At 43.0% G+C, this 17,593-nt stretch overlaps 2 protein-coding genes and 1 non-coding gene across 12 annotated transcripts in view; 1 reads left to right on the top strand and 2 right to left on the bottom strand.

Annotated features, from left to right (window-relative positions):
* The window catches only part of LOC106587766 (C-myc promoter-binding protein), a 265,908-nt gene extending 263,046 nt beyond the window's left edge, over positions 1 to 2,862 (bottom strand). For all 10 annotated transcript variants that reach the window (XM_045709140.1, XM_045709144.1, XM_045709141.1 and 7 more), the window contains exon 1: positions 2,693 to 2,862. The gene's annotated coding sequence lies outside the window, so the exon portion shown is untranslated. The remainder of the gene's footprint in view (positions 1 to 2,692) is intronic.
* Positions 2,863 to 4,732: 1,870 nt separating this feature from the next.
* On the bottom strand, positions 4,733 to 4,804 carry trnaq-cug (transfer RNA glutamine (anticodon CUG)). Its single transcript has one exon. It is a non-coding gene; the product is annotated as a tRNA-Gln (tRNA).
* A 159-nt stretch (positions 4,805 to 4,963) lies between these two features.
* LOC106588008 (ras-related protein Rab-11A) lies at positions 4,964 to 16,086 on the top strand. The gene is made up of 5 exons (XM_014176670.2): positions 4,964 to 5,193; positions 6,041 to 6,236; positions 13,981 to 14,174; positions 15,411 to 15,491; positions 15,618 to 16,086. Exons 1-5 carry the CDS (start codon positions 5,154 to 5,156, stop codon positions 15,752 to 15,754), a joined length of 648 nt encoding a protein of 215 aa, XP_014032145.1. The 5' UTR covers positions 4,964 to 5,153; the 3' UTR covers positions 15,755 to 16,086.
* Positions 16,087 to 17,593: the final 1,507 nt, after the last annotated feature.

Below are 17,593 nucleotides of genomic sequence, written 5' to 3'. Positions count from 1 at the left end.
TTTCTGTTTTGCAATCCCTGAGTCAATGTAAGCCTAAGCCTGTGAAATTGCCATTTCTTCCGTTTCCAAATCTAAAGCAGTCCATCCGATGTTATGTGTTTATTTCCAACCTCCTACCCCAGACATAGACTGTTCTCTCTGCTACCGCACGGCAAGCGGTACCGAAGCACCAAGTCTAGGTCCAAGAGACCTCTAAACAGCTTCTACCCCTGAGCCATAAGACTCCTGAACAGCTAATCAAATGGCCACCCAGACTATTTGCATTGCCCCCCCGGAACGCTGCTGCTACTCTCTGTTATTATCTATGCATAGTCACTTTAATAACTCTACCTACATGTACATATTACCTCAACTACCTCAACACCAGTGTCCCCGCACATTGACTCTGTACCGGTACCCCCTGTATATAGCCTCCACATTGACTCTGTACCGGTACCCCCTGTATATAGCCTCCACATTGACTCTGTACCGGTACCCCCTGTATATAGCCTCCACATTGACTCTGTACCGGTACCCCCTGTATATAGCCTCCACATTGACTCTGTACCGGTACCCCCTGTATATAGCCTCCACATTGACTCTGTACCGGTACCCCCTGTATATAGCCCCGCTACTGTTATTTACTGCTGCTCTCTCATTATTTGTTAATCTTATCTCTTACTTTTGGAGGGGGGTATTTCCTTAAAACTGCATCGTTGGTTAAGGGCTTGTAAGTAAGCATTTCACTGTAAGGTTGTATTCGGCGCATGTGACAAATAGAATTTGATTTGATTTGATATCTGTTAGCTTTGCTGAAGAAGACAGAAATCTCATACATGACTTAGTCTTTCTCATAGCCTACATTCTGCATCATCTTCTATTCTGACTAGGCTACATTCTCATGTATGTACTGGTTCCCCTGTACGAAGTCTGCTTCTCCTATAATATGTCTTATCCCTGGACACTGACATCTGAACTTCTCTCATTAGGGTGTTGCCTTGGCTTTGAAGCCCATCAGTGGTGCAGCTGCTGCCTCTCTGCACAGTGGGAAAGGACCCCTGGGCTTTGGCAAGGCCTTGGTCTTTGTCCTAAATTGCACCCTATTCCCTATATAGTGTCCTACTTTGACCAGGGCCCTGAGCCCTGCTTCGGGAACTCTAATCTTCATGCTGTGTGGTTCAAAGGCAGGACTTGACTGTTGACTGACTACCTTTACGTATTTCTCTCTCACACGTGACAGTGTTTTCCTTGCGTGGTCAACATGTTTTCTTCTTTAACATTCCGATACAGGGACACCGGTGGTTAAAACGTGAACAAACACGGCATGGCAGACTGCTTACATTTTTTCCTCTCTCTCTCCAACAATTGATTTACTATTTTCCATAAATCATGACAACTGAGTTTGTGTTTAACACTGACAATGTTTGTCAGGATTAGCTTAGTTAGTGACTCACAGGATAGAATAGAATAGGATAGGATAGAATCTAGACTGTTGACTGGTTCCAGAAGAGGAATTGTGCAGTTTACTGAGTGAGTATATAAACACCTCTCTGGTATATGTGGCAGTGAGGTTTCCAAATCACAAGGGTAGGTTGTGTCTATCTTCCTGTCAGAGGGTGATGGTATGATTTGATCTGACTTGTCTGTCCTGTATAGTCTTCACCACTTTAATCTCTCGTGAGGAAATACATGATGAAATCCATCTTAATAGCCTGAAGTTAACTTATATCTGATGTCTCCATCATTCCAGTATGCAAGAATCTGGAGACGTTTTTACACATCTGCTTTCCATACAGCTGTTTCAACAGCATACTTTTTTTGTTGCCACCAAGACATCCCAGTGAATACAAAATCTAAATCACTTTTCCACTATACTCACTTCAGCTCAGTCTAAACAGTAGGATCAACTTTGTTTCCTCAGTCAAAAACCACGATGCAGTTTATAACTAATGTACTCTTGTTCGCACCCCATCAAGCCTTCTGTAAATAACTGCACAGCTCTGCCAAGCAGAAGTAACACATGGTATTCTCCCCCGCTAAAATTATTATCTGACAGAGGAAGATATTTAGCTTTATTTTAAGACTATCTGATCCACACGTGACTTTATTATAGTCCAAGACAAAAATCTATTGACACTATACAACCAATCAGTCAACCCTTATGTCCCTGCATAGGGTCATAGTCGGTCAGTGACTGCTCGCCTTCACAACATGTTGCTGCGCTCCAGAGAACCTGAGGTGCCACACAGGTGGGGGTCTATAAACGAGTCCCATACTGTGATTCCAGCCTCTAGAGCACGAATATAAAGCTAACTATATTCATTATGCACACAGTTTTCCACCACCTTGACAGACTGACAGCAACCTGTGGCATGTCATATGCATACGCATGAAGGTCTTACAGAAGCCGACTAGCTACTAAATCAATGACAATGCAGCTTTAAAGCAGGACACACTGAGGCTGGTACAAGCAAACGCTCCACACGGGCTGGTACTGTCTGCCTGGACTGTTATCCGGTGAATTCACTGCATGAATTCTGCTCAAATTCACATAGAGGTGCCCCACTCAACTGATAGTGACAGCCTGGAATAAAACACCGTTCGCCCTAGTTAGCCTGGCTACGGCCGGTTACCTCACATTAGCTAGCAAACTCGTAGCTAAACCCGTATCAACTCCTCACAAAATAACGGTTTAAATTAACATCATACTTACTCCACTAGCAAATGCGATATCACTCCTCGTCCAACTTCGGCGGGATTTCTTCAAAAACACACTGGCATTATAAAACAGTCAATATTTGAATCAGCCGTTGATATCTAGAAATAGACTCCAATAATTCTATCCAGCTCTGTTCACAGCGCCGACCCGGCTCCGTCTTCCGCCATTTTGGTTGTGATGGGGAATACGTCGCGTAGCGCACTTTTGTTAGGCTGCTGTCGGGTCACCAAAATAACATATCATTGTGTTATAGCTGTGGAACAGATCAATGAACACTATCTATAAACTAATCATTCACTTATTACAAACTAAGTTATAAAACTTTGATTGTAAAGATTCTGACTTGCAAGTCTACACAAGTATTGGTAAAATACATTAAAATGCATAGGACTATATATAAAATGCATATAATACATTTTATACACAATTGTAAGTATACTTTAATGTGAAGTGTTATTGAACATTTTAATTTCACAGACAAAAACAAAAATATAAACGCAACATAAAACAATTTCAATGTTACCTTTTTTTATTTAATAAAATGAAACAATTTCAAAGATTTTACTGAGTTACAGTTCATATATGGATTTCACGTGACTGGGAATACAGATATGCATATGCTCTGTTGGTCACAGAGAAAAGGTAGGGGTGTGGATCAGAAAACCAGTCAGTATCTGGTGTGACCACCATTTGCCTCATGCAGGGCAACACATCTCCTTTGCATAGAGTTAATTAGGCTGTTGATTGTGGCCTGTGGAATGTTGTCCCACTCTTCTTCAATGGCTGTGCGATGTTCCTGGATATTGGAGGAAACTAGAACACGCTGTCGTACACATAGATCCAGAGCATCCCAAACATGCACAATGGGTGACATGTCTGGTGAGTATGCAGGCCATGGAAGAACTGTGAGATTTTCAGCTTCCAGGAATTGTGTACAGATCCTTGCGACATGGGGCCGTGTGTTGTCATGCTGAAACATGAGGCGATGGCAGCAGATGAATGGCACGACAATGGGTCTCAGGATCTGGTCACAGTATCTCTGTGCATTGACATTGCCATGATAAAATGCAATTGTGTTCGGTGTCCGTAGCTTATGTCTGCCCATACCATAACCCCACTGGACTTGCAAGCCTACACAAGTATTGGTAAAATACATTAAAATGCATAGGACTATATATAAAATGCATATAATACATTTTATACATAATTGTAAGTATACTTTAAATGTGTGCACAAAATTGACAATTTCCGGGATCGTTTATTTCAGCTCATGAAACATGGGACGAACATTTTACATGTTGCGTTTAAATTTTTCTTCAGTGTAGATAGCCTAGCCCTAGATCCTCTCATAATTATAATTCCACCGCGGATGTTAGTACTAGAAAGGCAGACTAATCAGGACTATTCTGCCACCTAGTGGCAAATCATATTATTCTTAAAATCCAATCTTTGCTTGGTCATGTTTTTTTTAGGTGGAGGTATACACTGAGTGTACAAAACATTAGGAACACCATCCTAATATTACATTGCACCCGCTTTTTTGCCCAGAGAAGCCTCATTTCGTCGGGACATGGACTCTACAAGGTGTCGAAAGCGTTCCACAGGGATGCTGGCCCATGTTGACTCCAATGCTTCCCACAGTTGTGTCATGTTATCTAGATGTCCCTTGGGTGGTGGACCATTATTGATTGAAATTGTCTTGATGTCCTTTGGTTGGTAGACACGGGAAACTGATGAGTGTAAAAACCCAGCTGCGTTACAGTTCTTGACACACTCAAACCGGTGCGACTACCAATACTTGCGTAGGTTTAAAAATCCTTATTTAACCTGTCTTCTCCCGTTCTTCTACACTGATTGAAGTGGATATAACTGGTGACATAAAGGGTTTATAGCTTTCAACTGGATTTATCTGGTTAGTCATGGAATGAGCAGGTGTTCGTAATGTTTTATACACGTAGTGTATTTTGATCGGCTTTCTAATGGCACCTCCCAACAGAACATGCCTTCTCTGTGGATCTGAGAGAAAAAAATGTTAGGTTCTACCGAGATTTGAACTCGGATCGCAGGATTCAGAGTCCTGAGTGCTAACCATTACACCATAGAACCCCGTGCTCCAACTTCATTCATATTGTGTATATAAAAGTTATCCATGTAACAAGGGTACCGCTGCACCGTAGTGGTTGTTTTCTGTGGCGGAGTACTACTTCACTGGTGCATTTTTATTTGAAGTGCCTGCAATTCATATCGTAGAAAGGAATATTGGCCGTTGGTTTGCTTTTTTTGTTGGGGCTTGCTTCCCCTCCCCTAGCTAGCCAACGTCACAAAATCCCGGAAGTGTCAGTCTGAAAACAGACCCGTCGCTGTTAGCTAGCTGAGTGTTTCAAAATCTATTTGCTAAATCGTCGCATTTTAAACAGCTTATACAAACGAAATACTCATATTTATCTTTTAGAAAATGGGAACCAGAGATGATGAATACGATTATCTGTTTAAAGGTAACATTACAGCATGATTCTCGATATCAAAGCTAGGTAGCTAGCGTTAGCTTGGCAGCTGTTTAGCTAACGTTAACAGTCAAACCTTTTAATTTGTGTCTGTGAAGTATGATATAGGTGTGTGAATAGCTCTGACACATTATTTGTTTTATAAACGAAAACTACATATTGATGATAAATTATAAACAAATTGTGAAGCAGTTGTATTGCAACGTTAGCTACCCTAACGCCTAACGTAAGTACGTTAGCAGCTGTTTCTAAACAATGCTGACTTTTGTATGATTAAGTGAGGTCGGGGTGTTTCCCGAGATAGCTAGATTAGCTAGCCAGCTGGTTAGCTTAACTACATGCAGCGAACATTGGTTATTTTCTAGCTACATTCATCCGTAGATAAATAATGTGATGTTATAATCTCCCTTTCCTGTTTTTTTTCTGTGCTGTTTAAACTAAATTTCACAGATGTCATGTGTTGTGGCTATCTGTTTTGTTGTTTCCTATTTCAAGTTGATTTAACATAAAAAGCATAGACTAAGAATTAACGTTAACTACACACCACTGTGGATGTTTGACCGTGTCACTGCACAAGTGAATGGTGGTGGTCAGATATTTTATGTGATGGAATCTTGTCTATGTGGCTACACGTGATGTAACTATGTCATATCCCCATGTAATTGCTACACATTGACCTTTTGGCAGGGCCTGATTTATGCAGGAGCTTACATGGATTGAAGCCCTGGGGGCCCTTGAGGCAGAGAGAAATTGAAGTGTGTGTAATCCAGCCCTGACCTTTGGGGTCAATAAAGATTTTATTGAATTGAATCCATCACCCATTAATTTTGTGTTCCAGTGGTTCTGATAGGAGACTCGGGTGTGGGCAAGAGCAACCTGCTCTCTCGTTTCACCCGGAATGAGTTTAACCTGGAGAGTAAGAGCACCATTGGAGTGGAGTTTGCCACCCGCAGTATCCAGGTGGATGGGAAAACGGTGAAGGCTCAGATCTGGGACACGGCAGGACAGGAGCGCTACCGGGCTATCACCTCAGCGTGAGTATGCTGTAGGGTAAAGTTGCCCCATAGATGCTGATCTGGGGTCAGTTTAGCATTATGGTTAACACTAATGGTTAATGTTAGGATTGGGGAAGGGAAGCTGATCCTACATCTGTACCAGAGTTTACAATAGGAAGATTTGGCGCTGGACAAGTGACCGGGAAGAATTGTATTTATTGAACCGCTGAGAAATTTACCGGTCATCCATAAGTAATATATTCCATTTAGCAGACTCCACTTACTATCATGTAATATATTCCATTTAGCAGACTCCACTTACTATCATTTAATCTATTCTATTTAGCAGATGCCACTTAGTCATGTAATATATGCCATTTACAGTCATGAAATATATGCCATTTTGCAGACATCTCTTATTCCATTTAGCAGATGCCACTTAGTCATGTAATATATTCCATTTATCAGACCCACTTAGTCATGTAATATATTCCATTTATCAGACCCACTTAGTCATGTAATATATACCATTTACATTTTACTTATGGGTGGTCCTGGGAATCGAACCCACAACCCTGGCATTGCTAGCACCATGCTCTACCAACTGAGCTACAAAGGACCATCTGCATTGGGTGCGTAACCCATTAGGCCGTCCACCAACGCAGCCAGCGCCATCAATAAACGAGGGATGTTGGCCAAATGAGCCTCATTTACATGTCCTTTAAAACAGCCTATAACTAATTACAAAACACTATTCCTTGTGTTTCGATGTGTAGCATATGCAAAACTTCATAGCCTATTGTTTTATTGGTTTTTACTTTCCTAAAACAATAATTGTCCATTTCACAGTTCAGCTCTCTGAGATTTGAGCACTGAATGCATTAGGCCATTGCATCAGGGCATTGCATCAGGACATTGCATTAGGCCAAAGATGATTCTAACATGTACTGACTCAGGGGTGTAAATACTTATGGAAATGAGAGATTTCTGTATTTCATTTTCAATACATTTGCAAAAATGTCTACAAACATGTTTTCACTTTGTCATTATTGGGGTATTGTGTGTAGATGGGTGAGGAAAAAAACATACATTTAATCAATTTTGTAACCCCAAAAAATGTGGAATAAGTCAATGGGTATGAATACCTTCTGAAGGCACTGTATATACAGTGAGGGAAAAAAGTATTTGATCCCCTGCTGATTTGGTACATTTGCCCACTGACAAAGAAATGATCAGTCTATAATTTTAATGGTAGGTTTATTTGAACAGTGAGAGACAGAATAACAACAAAAAAATCCAGAAAAACGCATGTCAAAAATGTTATAAAATGATTTGCATTTTAATGAGGGAAATAAGTATTTGACCCCTCTGCAAAACATGACTTAGTACTTGGTGGCAAAACCCTTGTTGGCAATCACAGAGGTCAGACGTTTCTTGTAGTTGGCCACCAGGTTTGCACACATCTCAGGAGGGATTTTGTCCCACTCCTCTTTGCAGATCTTCTCCAAGTCATTGTTTCGAGGCTGACGTTTGGCAACTCGAACCTTCAGCTCCCTCCACAGATTTTCTATGGGATTAAGGTCTGGAGACTGGCTAGGCCACTCCAGGACCTTAATGTGCTTCTTCTTGAGCCACTTCTTTGTTGCCTTGGCTGTGTGTTTTGGGTCATTGTATGAATGAATGAGTGAATGAATGAATGAATGAATGAATGAATGAATGAATGAATGAATGAATGAATGAATGAATGAATGAATGATGAGGAGCTGAGCCCCAGAGTGGGAGATATGCTGGCAGCATACTACGACACCAACATTAATTTATTTATACTTCTCAGATGGCTACTGTGTCTGCTATACAGATACAGGTGTACAGAAGGAGGCTAATTCATTAATTTATTTATACTTCTCAGATAGGCTACTGTGTCTGCTATACAGATACAGGTGTACAGAAGGAGGCTAATTCATTAATGTCTTTATACTTCTCAGATGGCTACTGTGTCTGCTATACAGATACAGGTGTACAGAAGGAGGCTAATTCATTAATGTCTTTATACTTCTCAGATAGGCTACTGTGTCTGCTATACAGATACAGGTGTACAGATGGCGGCTAATTCATTAATTTCCAATTAGAATATCTATATTTTTTAATAAAGATAAGCATTATATTGTCAGATTTATAGGAGTAACTCTGGTAGGCCTAAAACATTCTTGCGCACCTCAAGTTCAGCTGTCGGAGTCAGTTGGAGCGCCTGTGTTCACCGGCTTCATATCATAGGTTCTGCAGTATAGTAGACTAATTACAACACCAAACTAAACCTTCACAAAACGTTTCTAAACTTTATTAGGGTAATATCAAAAGTACTGGTTTTAACCTTCACAGAAGTTTTGAACAGGCAATATTGTAGCAATTACCAACAAATGACAGCAATAGGCTATTGATTTGTCTATTTTTGTAGGCCTATCTTAAACTAAATACAGAGCACCCAATTAAAAAAGACAGATCAAACTTAATTAGCCAATTAAAATGTCTCAACAGAATGAAACGAAACACGTTTTTCATATTTGAAGAAATGGTTTGAATTAATAAATAGACTAACGATGATGATAAAACAAAGTTTTTATAAATACTAAATAAATAACAAAAAAATCCCAAAATTGCATCCTCCCTGAATAGCGAGTTGCGCAGTAGTCTGCATTTGGTCGCGCCAAACATACCTCTCATCTTTATCCTACTACAATATTACAACATCTCCATACGGAGGACATTCCCTTGCAGCAGGACTCTAGACGAACATTTTACCCTGGTGGCTCTGGTGCCAATACGTTTTTCAGTTGTTGGCATCAGCCCATTTTGGTTTATAGAAAATGAGTTAGGCTGTGGTCTTATGAAGTTAGCCTATCATCTTTATAAATCTTATCTTATAAAGTGTAATGGTCTACTGAAGATGCTACTGAAGTAGTAGCTCCCGAGTGGCTCAGTGGTCTAAGACACTGCATCTCAGTGCTGGAGGCGTCACTACAGACACCCTGGTTTAAATCCAGACTGTATCACATCCAGCCGTGATTGGGAGTCCCATAGGATCCAGGCGCACAATTGGCCCAGTATCTCCCGGGTTTGGCCGGGGTAGGCCGTCGCGGTAACTAAGAATTTGTTCTTAACTGACTTGCCTAGTTAAATAAAAATATATATATATTAAAATACGGTATTTCATCATCTTCTGATGTTTTGATTCAAAATATTTTAATGTGCTACCTAATCCGGTGATTGTCATGGATTTTGGGTCGACCATTATGCTATTGTTATATCTGACTGTTAAAATAGGGCTCTAGAATTTTCCGAGTTTTTTGGGGGGGGTTCAATAGAGATGAAATTACCTGTATCTCTGTGTTCTAATATCATAGGAGGATTTATTTGGGGCTAATTCACCACCTGAGGAAGTGGAAACTCAAAACACCATTAGCTAGATCACTAACTCTGAAGATAACAACCAATCATAGTAGCCATGTATTAATCTAACACTACGTTTCATGTAAAAAAGCAACAAAACATTGCAATTGTAGCCTACCGTCCAATATGGCCTATGCACTCACAATGGCCAATGTGCATTTCACGTCCTCCGTATGTCAAAGCCATATCAATTTTTTTTTTTTTTTATAGTTGCAATTGAGCTCATAATTGAGAGTTCCTTTCACCATGTAAAAGTAGCTAAGACCATTGTGTTCTACTGGAATCCCACTGAGACTCATTACTGTATCCTGTAATCCCACTGAGACTCATTACTGTATCCTGTAATCCCACTGAGACTCATTACCGTATCCTGTAGTCCCACTGAGACTCATTACTGTATCCTGTAGTCCCACTGAGACTCATTACCGTATCCTGTAATCCCACTGAGACTCATTACTGTATCTTGTAGTCCCACTGAGACTCATTACTGTATCCTGTAGTCCCACTGAGACTCATTACTGTATCCTGGAATCCCACTGAGACTCACTACTGTATCCTGTAGTCCCACTGAGACTCATTACTGTATCCTGTAGTCTCACTGAGACTCATTACTGTATCTTGTAGTCCCACTGAGACTCATTACTGTATCCTGGAATCCCACTGAGACTCATTACCGTATCCTGTAATCCCACTGAGACTCATTACTGTATCCTGTAATCCCACTGAGACTCATTACCGTATCCTGTAATCCCACTGAGACTCATTACTGTATCCTGTAGTCCCACTGAGACTCATTACTGTATCCTGGAGTCCCACTGAGACTCACTACTGTATCCTGTAGTCCCACTGAGACTCATTACTGTATCCTGTAGTCTCACTGAGACTCATTACTGTATCCTGTAGTCCCACTGAGACTCATTACTGTATCCTGGAGTCCCACTGAGACTCACTACTGTATCCTGTAGTCTCACTGAGACTCATTACTGTATCCTGTAGTCTCACTGAGACTCATTACTGTATCTTGTAGTCCCACTGAGACTCATTACTGTATCCTGGAATCCCACTGAGACTCATTACTGTATCCTGTGCTCCTGTCTGTCCTGTGATCAATGTATGTTTGGTGCTGTCGTGGAAGCAGGGAGGATATTGCAGTGTCAGTATGAACACAGTCTGGGACGTAAGGTATCAAGCGTCTCAGAGGAGGAGAGAGTTCTGCCTTTTAGATCATAATGAAGGAGATTTCATGGACAAACTGCTTCCTGGAGAAATGGAGAGGGAGGATAGAAGGTGTTTTACATCAGACCTCTGAATATAGTAGGTCTAATCCCCAACGGTCGTTTCTCCTTCAGTGTCCTCCTCCTGTATCATGGGAAAGCGCTCAGAGGTTACTGTCTCTCTATTGGTTAATGCACATTGATCTCAGAAGGATTCAACTCCTGTGATGTGTGCGAACTCAGCCCCCTAGCCAAAGACCACAGTACTATCGTGTCCTAGTGAATAGGAGTTCAGTCAGACACAGTACTATCATGTCCTAGTGGATAGGAGTTCAGTCACACAGTACTATCGTGTCCTAGTGGATAGGAGTTCAGTCAGACAGTACTATCGTGTCCTAGTGGATAGGAGTTCAGTCAGACACAGTACTATCGTGTCCTAGTGGATAGGAGTTCAGTCAGACAGTACTATCGTGTCCTTAGCCACTGTGCTGTTGCTTGCTCTCTGAGGGTCTAGACTGGGGTACTGTAAAGCTCTCTGTGGGTCTTTTTATAATATTTTTTTATTTTACCTTTATTTAACTACGCAAGTCAGTTAAGAACAAATTCTTATTTTCAATGACAGCCTAGGAACAGTGGGTTAACTGCCTGTTCAGGGGGAGAACAACAGATTTGTACCTTGTCAGCTCGGGGATTTGAACTTGCAACCTTTTGGTTACAAGTCCAACGCTCTAACCACTAGGCTACCCTGCCGCCCCAGGCCGGGGTACTGTAAAGCTCTTTGAGGATCTAGACCGGGCTATTGTAAAGCTCTTTGAGGATCTAGACCGGGGTACTGTAAAGCTCTTTGAGGATCTAGACCGGGGTACTGTAAAGCTCTCTGTGGGTCTAGACTGGGGTACTGTAAAGCTCTTTGAGGGTCTAGACAGGGGTGCTGTAAAGCTCTTTGAGGATCTAGACCGGGGTATTGTAAAGCTCTTTGAGGATCTAGACCGGGGTATTGTAAAGCTCTTTGAGGATCTAGACCGGGGTACTGTAAAGCTCTTTGAGGATCTAGACCGGGGTACTGTAAAGCTCTTTGAGGGTCTAGACAGGGGTGCTGTAAAGCTCATTGAGGGTCTAGACAGGGGTGCTGTAAAGCTCATTGAGGGTCTAGACAGGGGTGCTGTAAAGCTCTTTGAGGATCTAGACAGGGGTGCTGTAAAGCTCTTTGAGGGTCTAGACAGGGGTGCTGTAAAGCTCATTGAGGGTCTAGACAGGGGTGCTGTAAAGCTCATTGAGGGTCTAGACCGGGGTACTGTAATGCTCTGAGAGTCTAGACCGGGGTACTGTAAAGCTCTTTGAGGGTCTACAGTCGTAGCCAAAAGTTGAATGACACAAATATTAATTTTAAAAGTCTGCTGCCTCAGTGTCTTTAGATATTTTTGTCAGATGTTACTATGGAATACTGAAGTATAATTACAAGCATTTCATAAGTGTCAAAGGCTTTTATTGACAATTACATGAAGTTGATGGAAAGAGTCATTATTTGCAGTGTTGACCCTTCTTTTTCAAGACCTCTGCAATCCGCCCTGACATGCTGTCAATTAACTTCTGGGCCACATCCTGACTGATGGCAGCCCATTCTTGCATAATCAATGCTTGGAGTTTGTCAGAATTTGTGGGGTTTTGTTTGTCCACCTGCCTCTTGAGGATTGACCACAAGTTCTCAATGGGATTAAGGTCTGGGGAGTTTCCTGGCCATGGACCCAAAATATCGATGTTTTGTTCCCCAAACCACTTAGTTATCACTTTTGCCTTATGGCAAGGTGATCCATCATGCTGGAAAAGGCATTGTTCGTCACCAAACTGTTCCTGGATGGTTGGGAGAACTTGCTCTCGGAGGATGTGTTGGTACCATTCTTTATTCATGGCTGTGTTCTTAGGCAAACTTCTGAGTGAGCCCACTCCCTTGGCTGAGAAGCAACCCCACACATGAATGGTCTGAGGATGCTTTACTGTTGGCATGACACAGGACTGATGGTAACGCTCACCTTGTCTTCTCCGGACAAGCTTTTTTCCGGATGCCCCAAACAATTGGAAAGGGTATTGATCAGAGAAAATGACTTTACCCCAGTCCTCAGCAGTCCAATCCCTATACCTTTTGCAGAATATCAGTCTGTCCCTGATGTTTTTCCTGGAGAGAAGTGGCTTTTTTGCTGCCCTGCTTGACACCAGGCCATCCTCCAAAAGTCTTCGCCTCACTGTGCGTGCAGATGCACTCACACCTGCCTGCTGCCATTCCTGAGCAAGCTCTGTACTGGTGGTGCCCCGATCCCGCAGCTGAATCAACTTTAGGAGACGGTCCTGGCGCTTGCTGGACTTTCTTGGGCGCCCTGAAGTCTTCTTCACAACAATTGAACTGCTCTCCTTGAAGTTCTTGATGATCCGATAAATGGTTGATTTAGGTGCAATCTTACTGGCAGCAATATCCTTGCCTGTGAAGCCCTTTTTGTGCAAAGCAATGATGACGGCACGTGTTTCCTTGCAGGTAAGCATGGTTGACAGAGGAAGAACAATGATTCCAAGCACTTTTGAAGCTTCCACTCTGTTATTCAAACTCAATCAGCATGACAGAGTGATCTCCAGCCTTGTCCTCGTCAACACTCACACCTGTGTTAACGAGAGAATCACTGACATGATGTCAGCTGGTCCTTTTGTGGCAGGGCTGAAATGCAGTGGAAATGTTTTTTGGGGATTCAGTTCATTTGCATGGCAAAGAGGGACTTTGCAATTAATTGCAATTCATCTGATCACTCTTCATAACATTCTGGAGTATATGCCAATTGCCATCATACAAACTGAGGCAGCAGACTTTGTGAAAATTAATATTTGTGTCATTCTCAAATCTTTTGGCCACGACTGTAGACCAAGGTACTGTAAAGCTCATTGGGGGTCTAGACCGGGGAACTGTAAAGCTCATTGAGGGTCTAGACCGGGGTTCTGTAAAGCTCATTGAGGGTCTAGACTGGGGTTCTGTAAAGCTCATTGTACGCTGTTGTTAAAAGGGCTATAATGGTACGCTGGCTTTTATTGATAAAATTGACCATGCCTCTTTGTCCACTGTTGATGATGTCATGTTGCAGGTACTACAGAGGCGCGGTGGGGGCCCTGCTGGTCTATGACATCGCCAAGCACCTGACCTATGAAAATGTGGAGCGGTGGTTGAAGGAGCTGAGAGACCATGCAGACACCAACATCGTCATCATGCTGGTTGGCAACAAGAGTGACCTGCGCCACCTCCGGGCCGTGCCCACCGACGAGGCTCGGGCGTTCGCAGGTTAGAGATGCCTCGTCGTTCTGAAGAAGTGTCACACACTGAACAAGCTGCATACATTTCTGTTTTCTACTTACCTTCACTTTTAATGCTGCAGTCTCACAAAAATGTATGTTTTAATGTCACTTTTTATGGTTGCATTCATTCCTTTGGAATGTTCCATAACTGGTACAGCCTGGTACAGTCTCTAATGTTCCATAAATGGTACAGCCTGGTACAGTCTCTAATGGTCCATAACTGGTACAGGCTCTAATGTTCCATAACTGGTACAGTCGCTAATGTTCCATAACTGGTACAGTCGCTAATGTTCCATAACTGGTACAGTCTCTAATGTTCCATAACTGGTACAGTCTCTAATGTTCCATAACTGGTACAGTCTCTAATGTTCCATAACTGGTACAGTCTCTAATGTTCCATAACTGGTACAGGCTCTAATGTTCCATAACTGGTACAGGCTCTAATGTTCCATAACTGGTACAGTCTCTAATGTACCAGTCTCTAATGTTCCATAACTGGTACAGTCTCTAATGTACCAGTCTCTAATGTTCCATAACTGGTACAGGCTCTAATGTTCCATAACTGGTACAGTCTCTAATGTACCAGTCTCTAATGTTCCATAACTGGTACAGCTCTAATGTTCCATAACTGGTACAGTCTCTAATGTTCCATAACTGGTACAGTCTCTAATGTTCCATAACTGGTACAGTCTCTAATGTTCCATAACTGGTACAGTCTCTAATGTTCCATAACTGGTACAGTCTCTAATGTTCCATAACTGGTACAGGCTCTAATGTTCCATAACTGGTACAGTCTCTAATGTTCCATAACTGGTACAGTCTCTAATGTTCCATAACTGGTACAGTCGCTAATGTTCCATAACTGGTACAGTCGCTAATGTTCCATAACTGGTACAGTCTCTAATGTTCCATAACTGGTACAGTCTCTAATGTTCCATAACTGGTACAGTCTCTAATGTTCCATAACTGGTACAGTCGCTAATGTTCCATAACTGGTACAGTCTCTAATGTTCCATAACTGGTACAGACTCTAATGTTCCATAACTGGTACAGGCTCTAATGTTCCATAACTGGTACAGGCTCTAATGTTCCATAACTGGTACAGTCTCTAATGTTCCATAACTGGTACAGTCTCTAATGTTCCATAACTGGTACAGTCGCTAATGTTCCATAACTGGTACAGGCTCTAACTTATTTTCTTACGTTGTTTATTTCCCCTCAGAGAAAAACGGTTTGTCTTTCCTTGAGACGTCAGCCCTGGATTCCACCAATGTTGAAACGGCTTTCCAGACCATTCTGACAGGTGTGTGAGTGAGTGAGTGAGTGAGTGAGTGAGTCACTTTTTTTGTCACACCTGTTGATTTGATCTGCTGTCTTGGCAAGACAGACTGGATATGACCTGATCTTCTCTCTCTCTCCCCTCCATCAGAAATCTATCGTATCGTCTCTCAGAAGCAGATGTCAGAGCGTCAGGAGAGCGACATGTCTCCTAGCAACAATGTGGTCAACATCCAGGTGCAGCCCACTGAGAACAAACCAAAGATGCAGTGCTGTCAGAACATCTAGCCCCTTCCACGCTACCACTACACCTCCACCCCCTTATATACCCTGTACCCCCACCTCCACCCCCTTATATACCCTGTACCCCCACCCCCTTATATACCCTGTACCACACCTCTAACCCCTCATATACCCTGTATCCCCACCTCTACCCCCTCATATACCCTGTACCCCCACCTCTACCCCCTCATATACCCTGTACCCCCACCTCTACCCCCTAACCCCTTATGTACCCTGTACCACACCTCTAACCCCTCATATACCCTGTATCCCCACCTCTACCCTCTCATATACCCTGTACCCCCACCTCTACCCCCTCATATACCCTGTACCCCCACCTCTACCCCCTCATATACCCTGTACCCCCACCTCTACCCCCTCATATACCCTGTACCCCCACCTCTACCCCCTCATATACCCTGTACCCCCACCTCTACCCCCTCATATACCCTGTACCCCCACCTCTAACCCCTCATATACCCTGTATCCCCACCTCTACCCTCTCATATACCCTGTACCCCCACCTCTACCCCCTCATATACCCTGTACCCCCACCTCTACCCCCTCATATACCCTGTACCCCCACCTCTACCCCCTCATATACCCTGTACCCCCACCTCTAACCCCTCCATCCGGTAAACCGGATGCACCCACTTACTCAGTCTCATAGGAGTAGTCCCCTCCTCCATTCTCCCCTCCTCTCCCCCTCTCCCTCTCCCCCTCTCCCTCATCCTCTCCCCCTCTCCCTCATCCTCTCCCCCTCTCCCTCATCCTCTCCCCCACACCCTCTTCCTCTCTCCCCCACACCCACACCCTCTTCCTCTCTCCCCCTCCCCCTCTCCCCTACGCCCTCTCTCCCCTACGCCCTCTCTCCCCTACGCCCTCTCTCCCCTACGCCCTCTCTCCCCTACGCCCTCTCTCCCTTACGCCCTCTCTCCCCTACGCCCTCTCTCCCCTACGCCCTCCCTCCTCCACTCCCACTCCCTCACTCCCTCTCTCCCCCACTCCCTCTTCCTCTCTCCCTCCTCCTCTCCCTCCCTACTGATCATGATCTGAGAAGCCTATTCAGTGTCTGGAGTAGTGTGTTCCCCAGCCTTTTCAGACAGGAAGACATTTATATTTCTCACTTAGATTTAATACTGTTGATGCGCTGACATGTCTTACACAGACTTGTCTTAATATATTCATGTGATTTTTTTTTTTTTTTCTTCTTCAATTTATTAACGTCCATTTTGTGTGTTCCTTGATTTTTTTTTACCTGTCTTTTTTTAAATGTATTTTTTTCTTCAGATATTGTATGATATTTCCTACTAATGTGTATGTATTTAAAGCACACTGGGAATGCTCTGATGTGTATCTGTCTACGACCCCCCCATCAGTTAGCCTCGCTCCCTCCCTCTCTCTTTAGTACAGTGTAATGTTTGACAACGGTAGGTTTCTCACACATGTGGATATATTAAGCACAGTGTACTAGATGGAATGTATGCTCCCTGGTCCATTGCGATAGGTGGAGTTTGACAATTGATCTGATTGCTGTAAATAGCTTAAGTAAAGACTTGTGCATTAGATCTGTTTGCGGATGGCTTCAACCATGCCAATGGACAGACATGGCAGGCATCAAAGTACCTAACACGTAGAGGAACAACAGCTTTGTAAAAACACTTTTTAAACGTGTCCCAAATGGAACCCTATGCCCTACCATATATAGTGCACTACTTGTGACCAGGGCCCATAGGGTTCCATTTTGGACACAGTATTTGTCACTTTGTTTACAGTCAGTCTTTGGCAGGTCAGCTTAGATGCTTATGATGATGATGATGTCACTTCATGGCACCGCTTTGCTGC

This window comes from Salmo salar, chromosome ssa26 (genome assembly GCF_905237065.1).
Source record: "Salmo salar chromosome ssa26, Ssal_v3.1, whole genome shotgun sequence".
In the NCBI taxonomy this organism is placed as follows: Eukaryota; Metazoa; Chordata; class Actinopteri; order Salmoniformes; family Salmonidae; genus Salmo; species Salmo salar.
The sequence above is the reverse complement of the archived record's forward strand: the minus strand, read 5'-3'. Positions and strand labels throughout refer to the sequence as shown.